The 12,799-nt window shown below is 44.6% G+C and overlaps 1 protein-coding gene across 7 annotated transcripts in view; it reads left to right on the forward strand.

Annotated features, from left to right (window-relative positions):
- The window catches only part of cul2 (cullin 2), a 76,494-nt gene that overhangs the window by 27,527 nt on the left and 36,168 nt on the right, over nt 1-12,799 (forward strand). For all 7 annotated transcript variants that reach the window (XM_085987628.1, XM_085987624.1, XM_085987627.1 and 4 more), the window contains 2 exons: nt 3,209-3,314; nt 9,164-9,246. In XM_085987628.1, the coding sequence (XP_085843754.1) occupies nt 3,209-3,314; nt 9,164-9,246 (189 nt within the window). The remainder of the gene's footprint in view (nt 1-3,208; nt 3,315-9,163; nt 9,247-12,799) is intronic.

Below are 12,799 nucleotides of genomic sequence, written 5' to 3' on the forward strand. Positions count from 1 at the left end.
CTTGTTGGCAACGCAGCTTAGGCAGCTGATTGGATGACCTCATTCTTTGTCCTTGAGCTCCTTGCAATTGTTGTTTTGAGGTGAGCGTGGAGGGGCAGGGTTTTAAGGAGACAGTTGGCAGTGGAAACAAAGAAGTCGGCGGTTATCGTTGTTCTCCAGGTTGTTCTTGGAGTAGTGGGTAGTTTAGGCAGAGAAGAGGGAGGCCCAAAAGCACAATGTGGTCAGGAGCAGCCAGATATTTACCAGGCATAAATCTCCCCTCCAATACTTCTGCCCTATCCTCAGCAGACGCGACTGCTGCCTTGGTGAGACCACGCCTTGAGTATTGTGTGCAGCTTTGGCCGCCTTATCTGAGGAAGGATGTTCTTGCCATGGAGGGAGTGCAGCGAAGATTCACCAGACTGATACCTGGGATGGCAGGAATGACGTATGAGGAGAGATTGGGTCGATTGGGCTTATACTCGCTGGAGTCTTGAAGAATGAGAGAGGATCTCATTGAAACTTATAAAATTCTAACAGGACTAGACAGACTAGATGCAGGAAGGATGTTCCCGATGGCGGGGGAGCGCAGAACCAGGGGTCACAGTCTAAGGATAAGGGGTAAGCCTTTTAGGACAGAGATGAGGAATTTCTTCACCCAGAGAGTGGTGAACCTGTGGAAGTCTCTACCACACAAGGCAGTTGAGGCCAATGTATTAAATACATTCAAGAAGGAGTTGGATATATTTCTTAAGGCTAAAGGAATCAAGGGATATGGGGAGAAAGCAGCGACAGGGTACTGAATTTGGATGATCAGCCATGATCACATTGAATGGCGGAACAGGCTCGAGGGGCCGAATGGCCTACTCCTCCTATTTTCTATGTTTCTATGAAGTACTTGCGCACGCGCAGTTTCAGTGTTTTTTCGGTTGTTCACTAACTGAAAAGAAAATATTATCGCCGTCACAAAGAAAACACTTCCACAGAGAAAGGAGGGGAGGGGGTGGTGAAAAGAGATCGCTGCTGCTGAACAGAGCCTCGTCTGGAAAAGAAAACCTGCGCCAGCAAAACATAGTTAACGTCCATATTTATTAATTTTCTTCTCCTTTCCCTTCACACGGAGCTTGTGCACCGTACAAATAAATCGCCGCAGCCCTCCACCCCCCCCCCCCCACCCCGCATGAAAATATCTTACATTAACACTTGAACCAACCAACTTATTATACATTATTAAACCAACCCATAGATTCCATAGATTTAGGCATGCAATATGACTATTCTTATACATTCATACTTAAACCATCACAGATTTATGTGCAGAACACTTCTGTGCAGCTTCTGGTTGTCAGCAGCAGCAGCTTCCGGTTCGTTGGCAGCAGTCACTCCGATCCTCAGCCTGGAAATGTCACAGCATCTGCTCATTGCCTTGCAAGAGAGTGGGGGGAGGGGAGATCATTTGACCACTTAGGGTGCACATTTCTTAAAAGGATGGCACCACACCTGACTTTCTCTATCCTATGCTAACCTGTCGGTCAACACCCTGGAAGTTGTAAGAGCCACATGGTAGGAAGATCTCTTCCTGAAAAACCCTTTCACAAGCTCCTGAATTAAGCAGTGGATGCTGAGTCGGCCTGGTATTTTCCAGGAAAGTTGGATATCTAGACCAATAAGTTGGCTGGTACATCCAAAGTTGTCTTGCACAGATCTTTCCACTGCACTGAAGTCAGATGTTAGTCATATAACTGATGTGGAAACTTAGTACTTGGGCTGACAGGTTCTGGAAGGCGTTACTTGGAGCCTGGATATACAAACATGCACTCATATATTCAGGATTTGGTGTCTGCCTTGATTGGGTTGCAATGAGGCAAACTGAAGCTCAGCATCTCCAACTGGTGAAACCATTGCTCAATGTGGTATGGTGTGTGTCTCTGCTTTGTCAAGAGAATGAATGGTGGCATTTTATTGTGAGTTGTGCTGTTTACTATCCTACTGGTAAGGAATTAATCGTATCTCTACTCAACTACAACTTACATTTCTATAGCGCCTTTACCGTAATAAAAATGTCCCAAGACGCTTCACAGGAGCGTTATCAGACAGAATTTGACACCAAGCCACACACAGATATTAGAACAGGTAACCGAAAGCTTAAGAGGTAGGGTTTAAGGAGCGAGCTTAAAGGGGTAGAGAGGCAGAAAGGTTTAGGGAGGGAATTCCAGAGCTTAGGGCCTTTGCAGCTGAAGGCACAGCTGGCAATGGTGGAGCGACATGGCAAAGAGATCATGCTAGAACTTTATAAATCACTGGTTATCCCTCAACTGGGGTATTGTGGACAGTTCCGGGCGCCACACTTCAGGAAACATGTAAAGGCCTTCGAAAGGGTGCAGAGAAGGTTTACCAGGATGTTACCAGGGATGAGGGACTTCAATTATGACATATTCAAAACAGTGCAACATAAAGATGGAGACTACTTCATGTACCATTCAACAAGAACTTGCATTTATATAACCTCTTTAATGTAGAAAACATCCCAATATGCTTCACAGATAGGTCTGAGGAAAATGGATACTAAGCCAAGAAAAGAGATTAGGAGGAGCGACCAATAGCTTATTCGAATAGGTGGGTTTTAAAGGAGGAGGATTAATAACGTAATTATTGTATAGCAAGGCAAGTGGTATAATCTTCAATTGCATAGTTGTAGAAGCTGACAGGAGCAGAGATTTTGCATGGGCAACAAATATTGTCCTAGGTTAAAATCATTGTTGTCCAATTTACAACTGCTACTCCTTTGGCTAGCTGGTGGAATGTTTCCCGTGTATTTGTACTCCGATCGTGAACTGAGCCAAGTAATTGATAGAACCAGTATCTCTTACTTTGTGGTGCTGCATATTGATGCTCCAGCACAAAACACCATTGTCCAACTTCACTATCTTAATTCTTATCAACATGGTCACCAGAATAAGGTAAGGGCAAGAATACTCGGCTTGCATCTCTATCACGGACATAGTTGGTTACAGGTTTAGAACTGTAATTGTACTGAGTGAAAGATTTGACCCCAGTCAGTAGTGTTGCCATGACCATGTGTGTATGCCATCTTGCACTTTTTAAATAAATATGCGTATGAATGCCCACAAAAGTGCTCTGATTAAGTCAAAGTTTTAAGAGATGTGCATAACTTGAATGGTGATGCTGGCAGAGTGCTTGACATTTTTAAAATCTGTCATTCTCGCAGATATCTCAACACACAGTTCATCAAGAAGAACAAACTGACAGAAGCTGACCTTCAGTATGGGTATGGTGGAGTGGATATTATTGAGCCACTGATGGAGATAGGAGAGGTAAGCTCTGCCAAAAACAAACCTTCATCATATTTAGAATCTTGGCATGAGTCTGATCAGTAGGCTGACTTGCAACTCGTGCTGTAACATTAACTGAAATTGTGCAGTTGACAGGCCAGTGGGTATTCTCCTCAGTGAAAAAACAGGCTTTTAACTCTTGACTACATAATTTCCTTGCAGTTCTCAAACGACAGGTGCATTCATATAATGGGCAGTCAATAGAGTATTGTTCAAACTGAAAGTCACAGGACACTGTCTCTTAAAATTTCAAACTTCCAAACCTGAAGAACTGCATGTGAGTCTCCTTCGAACCACCAAGTTTTTGGTACAGAAAGAGGCCCATCAGCCCATTGTGCTGGTGCTGGTTCTCTTTTAGAGCAACCCAGTCCCGTATCTTCCTCTGCTTGAAACGTTTACCCACTTTGTCCTTTAAAAAATGAATGGTCACTGCTTCAGCTTCTCTCTTTCTCTCCCCTCCACGTTATACATCTGTCATCAGTGCAGTGCCTTGCTGTTTTCAGGCAAGAGAAAGTTTGTGTCTTCTGACAGTTATTACATCTGCACGATTTTTATTCTGCGTGAAATACTTTTATGTCACAGTTTCACGGGCATCCTTTTTACCACTTGGGCATTGAAGTGTTTTTTTTTGGTAACATTTTTCAGCCAAGTTTTGTACTGTTGTACTGTCACCTTTTAAGTCAAAGCAGGGCTTCTTCCATTTATATCAAGCCTTTAATGTAGAAAAATGTTCCAAGGTGTTTTACAGAGGAATAAGGAAACAAATGAATGCCGAGCCAAAGAAGGAGATATTAGGTGAGGTGACCAAAAGCTTGATGGAAGAGTTAGGTATTAAGAAGAGTCTTAAAGGAGGCGAAGGGTTTTAATGAGGGAATTCCAGACCTTGGGACTTAAACAGCTGAAGACATAGCTGCCAACGAAGGGGCAAAGGAAGGAGGAGATGTGCAACAGGCTGGATTCAGAGCTACAGAGAATTTGGCAGGGGGGGTGGAGATTTTAGAGCTGAAGGAGGTTAGAGATAGGGAGGGGCAAGGGCGTGGAGCGAGTTAAACACAAGGATGAGAATTTTAAGTTTGAAGCGTCAGAATGGGAGCCAATGTAAGTCACATTAGGATAGGAATGCAGTAAGTTGGACTAGGTGCAGGTAGGAGGTGGGCGGCAGAGTTTTGAATGAGCTGAAGTATATAGCGGGTGGAAGATGGGAGGCTGCACAGGAGACCATTGGAATAGTTGAGTCTGGAGGTGACAAATACATGGATGAGAGTTTCAACGGCAGGTGGGCAGAGACAGGAGACGTTACCTAGAGGTGGAAGTGGCCGTTTTTTGTCACAGAAAGGATATGGGGTAGGAAACACAGCTTGAGGTTGAACAGTACTGGAACAGTGACTGGGACAGAGGGATGGAGTCACATGAAGGGTAGAGAATTTGTGGCTGGGGCTGAAGTCGATGGCTTCAATCTTCCCAGTGTTTAGTTGGACTGCTCATCCAAGACTGGATGTTGGGTAAGTAGTCTGACAGCAGAGTTAGTGAAGGGTTCGAGAGAAGTATTCGAACTTGTCATTGACGTACATGTTGAAACTGACCCTTTGCCTATGGATGATGACGCCAAGGGGTATTGTCTAATTGAGGAAGAGGAGGAGATGTTGATGGATCCTTTGGTAATTGTGAAGGTGACTATGCAGAGGTGGAAAGAGAAGCCATTGCAAAGATGCACTGGCTACAATCGGATAGGCAAGAGTGGACAATAGAGCAGAGACATTGGAGGAGGATGGTGTGGCCGACCATGTCGATGGATAAGAGAGAATGCACCACAGTCATGGAGAATGGCAGCACTGGAAATCTCCCTCTGCTTAACTTCTGATTTCTTAAACCTGTGTATATGTCAGTATCTAAAAGACAACAGAATGATGTTTGACATAAAAATAGGAACAGGAGTAGGCCATTTAGCTCCTCGAGCCTGTTCCACCATTCAATAAAATCATGGCTGATCTGTGACCTAACATACCCACCTTTGCCTCATACCCCTTTAATACCTTTGGTTAACAAAAATCCATCAATCTCAGATTTAAAATTAACAATTGATCTAGCATCAATTGCCGTTTGCAGAAGAGAGTTCCAAACTTCTACCATCCTTTGCGTGTATAAGTGTTTCCTAATTTAATTCCTGAAAGAACAGGCTCTAATTTTTAGACAATGCCCCCTAGTCCTTTTTGTCAAATTTGACAAATTTGCTGGAGTTCTTTGAGGAAGTAACATACAGGGTGGATAAAGGGTGTGGTAAACCACTGTTTGTATTCCTGTTTGTCCTGTTTGTATTCCACTGTGTACATGCCTGGACATGCCTCGGCTGACTCCTCCCACAGGTCCTAGTATAAAGGTGACTGCTCCCCAGCCCTTAGTATCATGGACCGGTCGACCACGCGAGTCTTCTAACTCTCAGTCTTTTATGAGTAATTGATAGCGCATCAAAGGGGAACCAGTGGACGTAGTGTATTTAGACTTCCAAAAGGCATTTGACAAGGTGCCACACAAAAGATTATTGCTTAAGATAAAAAATCACGGGATTGGGGGTAATATTCTGGCATGGATAGAGGATTGGCTATCTAACAGAAGGCAGAGAGTTGGGATAAATGGTTCATTCTCAGACTGGCAATCAGTAACTAGTGGTGTTCCGCAGGGGTCAGTGCTGGGTCCCCAACTCTTTACAATCTATATTAACGATTTGGAGGAGGGGACCGAGTGTAACATATCAAAGTTTGCCGATGATACTAAGATGGGAGGGAAAGTAGTGAGTGAGGAGGACATAAAAAACCTGCAAGGGGACATCGACAGGCTAAGTAAGTGGGCAGAGATTTGGCAGATGGAATACAATACTGGAAAGTGTGAGGTTATGCACTTTGGCAGGGAAAATCGTAGAGCAAGTTATTATCTTAATGGCAAGAAACTGGAAAGTACTGAAGTACAAAGGGATCTGGGGGTCCTGGTGCACGAAACTCAAAAGGTTAGTATGCAGGTGCAGCAAGTGATTAAGAAGGCCAATGGAATGTTGGCTTTCATTGCTAGGGGGATAGAATATAAAAATAGGGAGGTATTGCTTCAGTTGTACAAGGTATTGGTGAGACCGCACCTGGAATACTGCGTACAGTTTTGGTGTCCATACTTAAGAAAGGACATACTTGCTCTCGAGTCAGTACAAAGAAGGTTCACTCGGTTAATCCCGGGGATGAGGGGATGGACATATGAGGAGAGGTTGAGTAGATTGGGACTCTACTCATTGGAGTTCAGAAGAATGAGAGGCGATCTTATTGTGAAGGGGTTGGATCGGGTGGATGCGGGGAAGATGTTCCCGATGATGGGTGAAACTAGAACTAGGGGGCATAGTCTTAGAATAAGGGGCTGCTCTTTCAAAACTGAGATGAGGAACTACTTCACTCAGAGGGTGGTAGGTCCATGGAATATGCTGCCCCAAAAAGCTGTAGAAGCTACATCATTACATAAATTTAAAACAGAAATAGACAGTTTCCTAGAAGTAAAGGGAATTAAGGGTTACGGGGAGCGGGCAGGAATTTGGACATGAGTCTAGGTTCGGATCGGTCATGGCCCTGTGGGTAGCGGAGCGGGCCCAGGGGCCGTGTAGCCTGATCCTGCTCCTGCTCCTATTTCGTGTGTCTAATTCTGTTAGATTCAGGAGATGGTTCTGTGATAGTGGATTGGCGGTTAGGATCAGATCAGCCATGATCTTATTGAATGGCGGAGCAGGCTCGAGGGGCCGATTGGCCTACTCCTGCTCCTATTTCTTATGTTCTTATGTCCTAGACTCCTCAACCAGTGGAAATAGTTTTCTCTCTTATCAACCCTATCAGTTCCCCTTAATATCTTGAAAATGTCGATCAAATCACCCCTTAACCTTCTAAATTCCAGGGAATACAACTCGAGTTTGTGTAATCGCTTCTTGTAATTTAACCCTTGGAGTCTAGATATCATTCTGGTAAATCTACGCTGCACTCCCTCCAAGGCCAATATATCCTTCCCATTGTGTGGTGCCCAGACCTTCTCTACTCTAGGTGTGGTCTAACCAGGGTTTTATATAGCTGTAGCATAACTTTGTATTAAGGCCAGCTTTCCATTAGCCTTTTTGATTATTTTCTGCACCTGTCCATGACATTTGAATCTATGCACATGGACCCTCAAGTCTCTCTGGACTTCCACTGTTTCAAGCTTTTCACCATTCTTTAAACCTTGACGGTGGATGAGACAATATCAGTTATGATCTGAACAGATTTTTGTTTGATGACTTAAACACCAGGTTGCTTCTCACCCCAGCATACCAGCTCCTTGCACTCCTGGGTTCTGTGGGGATCTAAATTTAACATTGTTGTGCCCGTTTTATAGGCTAAAACAGTTGCAACCAATTCAGCAGGACAGGCTTGCTCCAAATCTGCACAGGTGTTTGGGCCACTACTAAATTCGACAGGGCCTTGAAATGAGCACAGGTCCCATTGCAATTTTGAAACGAGGAACCTGTGCTTGTTTTCGACCTGGATTGGTAAAATTGTTTACACTTGCTGGAGTTTGCGACATGCCAGTTCCAACTGGTATTTCCGGGTCTTGAGCAGCCGAACGAGCAGTTTGTAATGCAAGCTCCCTTCCCTACCTCCCACCCCCACCTGATCACTTACCCCGCTCCACTACATAGAAGATAGGAGCAGGAGTAGGCCATTCGGCCCCTCGAGCCTGCTCCGCCATTCAATGCGATCATGGCTGATCATCCAAATTCAGTACCTGGTCCCTGCTTTCTCCCCATACCCCTTGATCCCTTTAGCCTTAAGAAATATATCAACTCCTTCTTGAATATATTTAATGTATTGGCCTCTACTGCCTTCTGTGGTAGAGAATTCCACAGGTTCACCACTCTCTGGGTGAAGAAATTCCTCCTCATTTCTGTCCTAAATGGCTTACCCCTTATCCTTAGACTGTGACCCCTGGTTCTGGACTCCCCGACCATCGGGAACATCCTTCCAGCATCTAGTCTGTCCAGTCGTGTCAGAATTTTATAAGTTTCAATGAGATCCCCTCTCATTCTTCTAAACTCCAGCAAGTACAAGCCCAATCGACCCAATCTCTCCTCATACATCATTCCTGCCATCCCAGGTATCAGCCTGGTGAATCTTCGCTGAACTCCTTCCATGGCAAGAACTCGCTGAACTCCTTCCCTGGACTTAACTGTGGGTCTTGGCGCGGGGCGAAATTGGTATGGCTCCGACAGGTGTGCTGTGTTGTCATCCACAGCACAGCTGATTATTGTGATGAATCCCGCGGACGAATTTAGTTCAGACCTCGGGCCTCTCCAGCATGCTGTTGTTGCACGCAACCGGAAGCACGCTCGGTTTGGAGAGCCAAGGAATTTATGCCCCAAAACTCCATCCTGGAGCTTCCACCTGTGAGCTCTGATAATTTTCCCATGAAGAACTCTTTCCCTCCACCAAGGTGAACAAACTTAACATGGACTGAGGAGGTTTTGTTGTATTTTTGTATGTCTATTAATAGTAATACTAGTCAGTGCTTTTGGCTTAAAAAAACTGGTTGACTTCTAGGCAAAGCTATTAGAACTTCCATGCTAAAAGGAACAGCATTTTCAGAAGCAAGTTGAAAAGATACTGGAACTCAACAACTGGAATTGGATTACATTTTTTTTTGAAGAATTAGTTTGTTCGAGTTCTTGAACATGTTGATTTTCAGTTTGAAGTTCCTGCCTCTCACTCTCTTTGCTTGGCTATATATTTAGACCTTTGATATACTTCAGCTTTGTCCCAATAATTGTAAATTTCTAGCTAGCTCTTGACATGTGGAAGAAGCTGATGATTGAACCATTACAGACCATCCTCATCCGAATGCTTCTCCGTGAAATAAAAAAGTGAGTAGGTTTCTGCTTATATTAAACTTGTTCTCTTGCTTGAATGCTGGTGACCTGTTAACAGGAATGGTTTTTCTATTTCATAATGAGTTCCATTTTTATCTCCTTTTTATTTTCAAGCCCAAATGCTATGATTTTAAGACCTTTGTAGCATGGTGACAATACAGTAGCTTTGTTACCATAACTTTTAAATAATCTCTATTCGGCAACGAATGTATTTCACAGTTTAAAGTAGAAGAACGGAGGAATCTTACCTCAGAAAGCTAGAATTCAGGCAGACTAGTTGGACAAAAGTTGCCTCTTTCTATTGGCTGTATGGGTATTACAGGAAATAGTTGGAACAGTCTCGGTCTCAATTCTAGTGCTGCGTGCTCAGAGATAAAATTGCCTGTAATTTGATACGCGTTGGTAAAAAATCTGACAATCTGCCATGGGTAGTGTATTATTTCACCCTGGCAGAGAAGGAAGTGCTCTTGAGATTTGAACTGAGGCAAGTTAACAGACATGCATTTATATAACACCTTTCATGACTTCAGGATGTCCCAAAGCGCTTTACAGCCAATGATGTACTTTTATTTAAAAAACGTCACTGTTGTAATGTGGGGAAATGTGGCAGCCAGTTTGCACACAGCAAGGTCCCACAAACAGCAATGAAATAATGACCAGATAATCTGTTTTAGTGATGCTGGTTGAGGGATAAATATTGGGCAGGACACCGGGAGAACTCCCCTGCTTTTCTTCGAAAAGTGCCATGGGATCTTTTACGCCCACCTGAGAGGGCAGACGGGGCCTCGGTTTAATATGTCATTGAAAGACGGCACCTCCAACAGTGCTGCACTTTTAGGACTGCACTGAGTCCTGGATTATGTGCTCAACTCTCGAGATTGGGGCTTGAACCACAACCTTCTGACTTAGAGGCAAAAGTGCTACCACTGAGCCAAGGCTGATATCTACATTTATTGGGGAAGAGGAAGCTTTACTGCACATTGGACTGTGCCGTACCTGATCTGGTTGTGCTGACACTTGGTACACCAATAACAACTTGCATTTAGATTTAAATTTTAATGCAGTAAATGTCTCAAAGTTCTTCACAGAATAGAAACAAACACTGAGCAGTTGAAGGAGATGAGTTAGGAGAGACAGAATAACAACAACAACTTTTATTTATATAACGCCTTTAACGTAGTAAAACGTCCCAAGACACTTCATGGGAGCATTATAAGACAAAAAATTTTGACACGGAGCCACATAAGGAGAAATTAAGGCAGATGACCAAAAGCTTAGTCAAAGAGGTATGTTTTAAGGAGCGTCATAAAGGAGGAATGAGAGGTAGAAAGGCAGAGAGGTTTAGGGAGGAAATTCCAAAGCTTAGCACCTAGGCAACAGAAGGCACGACCACCAATGGTTGAGCGATTATAATCAGGGATGCTCAAGAAGGCAGAATTAGAGGAACGCAGATATCTCGGGGAGGTTGTGGGGCTGGAGGAGATTACACAGGTAGGGAGGGGCGAGGCCACGGAGGGATTTGAAAAACAAGGATGAGAATTTTGAAATCGAGGCATTGCTTAACCGGGAGCCAGTGTAAGTCAGCGAGCACAGGGGTGATGGGGGATCGGGACTTGGTGCGAGTTAAGACACAGGCAGCCAAGTTTTGGATGACATTAAATGAATATTTTGCATCTGTGTTCACTGGAGAAGGACGATGTAGGCATAGAAATCAGGCAGGGAGATTGTGGTATACTTGAACAAATTAGTATTGAGAGGGAGGAGGTATTAGCGTTTTTAGTGGGCTTAAAAGTGGATAAATCCCCAGGCCCAGCCGAGATGTATCCCAGGCTGTTGTGTGAGGCAAGGGAGGAGATTGCAGGGGCTCTGACACAAATTTTCAGAACCTCTCTGGCCACAGGGGAGGTGCCAGAGGACTGGAGAACAGTTAACATAGTGCCATTATTCAAGAAGGGTAGTAGGAATAAACCAGGGAATTACGGGCCAGTGAGCCTAACATCAGTGGTAGGGAAATTATTGGACAGAATTAGTCTCCACTTGGAGAGGCTAGGATTAATCAAGGATAGTCAGCATGGCTTTGTCAGGGGGAGATCATGTCTAACCAATTTGATTGAATTTTTCGAGGGGGTGACTAGATGTGTGGATGAGGGTAGTGCAGTTGATGGACCTCAGTAAGGCTTTTGACAAAGTCCCGCATGGGAGACTGGTCAACAAGGTAAGAGCCCATGGGATCCAGGGCAATTTGGCACATTGGATCCAAAATTGGCTTAGTGGCAGGAGGCAGAGTGTGATGGTCGAAGGTTGTTTTTGTGACTGGAAGCCTGTGTCCAGTGGTGTACCACAGGGTTCGGTGCAGGGTCCTTTGCTGTTTGTAGTGTACATTAATGATTTAGATATTAATGTAAGAAGTATGATCAGTAAGTTCGCAGATGACACGAATGTTGGTGGAGTGGTAAATGGCGAGGAGGGAAGCCTCAGGCTACAGGACGATATAGATGGGTTGGTTAGATGGGCAGAACAGTGGCAAATGGAATTTAACCCTGAAAAGTGTGAGGTGATGCATTTTGGGAGGACTAACAAGGCAAGGGAATACACAATGAATGGTAGGACACTAGAAAGGACAGAGGATCAGAGGGACCTTGGTGTACATGTACATAGATCCCGGAAGGCAGCAGGACAGGTAGATAAGGTGGTTAAAAAGGCATATGGGATACTTGCCTTCATTAGCCGAGGCATAGAATATAAGAGCAGGGAGGTTATAATGGAGCTGTACAAAACGCTAGCTAGGCCACAGCTGGAATACTGTGTGCAGTTCTGGTCGCCACACTATAGGAAGGATGTGATTGCATTGGAGAGGGTGCAGAGGAGATTCACCAGGATGTTACCTGGGCTGGCGCGCTTCAGCTATGAAGAGAGACTGGACAGGGTGGGGTTGTTTTCCTTAGAGCAGAGAAGGCTGAGGGGGGACCTGATTGAGGTGTACAAAATTATGAGGGGCAAAGATAGGGTAGATAGAAAGGAACCTTTCCCCTTAGTATAGGGGTCAATAACCAGGGGGCATAGTTTCAAGGTAAGTGGCAGGAGGTTTAGAGGGGATTTGAGGAAAAACTTTTTCACCCAGAGGGTGGTTGGAATCCACTGCCTGAAAGGGTGGTGGGACAGGAACCCTCACAACATTCAAGAAGCATTTAGATGAGCACTTGAAACGCCATAGCATACAAGGCTACGGACCAAGTGCTGGAAAATGGGATTAGAATAGACGGGGCTTGATGGCCGGCGCAGACATGATGGGCCGAAGGGCCTCTTTCTGTGCTGTATAACTCTTATGACCTCAAGTTTACGCGGGGTAGAATGTGGGAGACCAGGAGTGTGTTGGAATAGTTAAGTCTAGAGGTAAGAAAGGCATGGATGAGGGTTTCGGCAGCGGATGAGGTGAGGCAAGGCAGAAGGGTTTAAGGGGAGAGTTCCAGAGTTAGACAAGCTGGTTAAAGGTTCTGCCACTGATGGTGCAGTGGAGGAGGCTAGTATTAGTGGGTTAGGTAGGAGG

Source organism: Somniosus microcephalus, chromosome 5, assembly GCF_052327205.1.
Source record: "Somniosus microcephalus isolate GS21.2 chromosome 5, FLI_Smic_1.0, whole genome shotgun sequence".
Classification (NCBI taxonomy): Eukaryota; Metazoa; Chordata; class Chondrichthyes; order Squaliformes; family Somniosidae; genus Somniosus; species Somniosus microcephalus.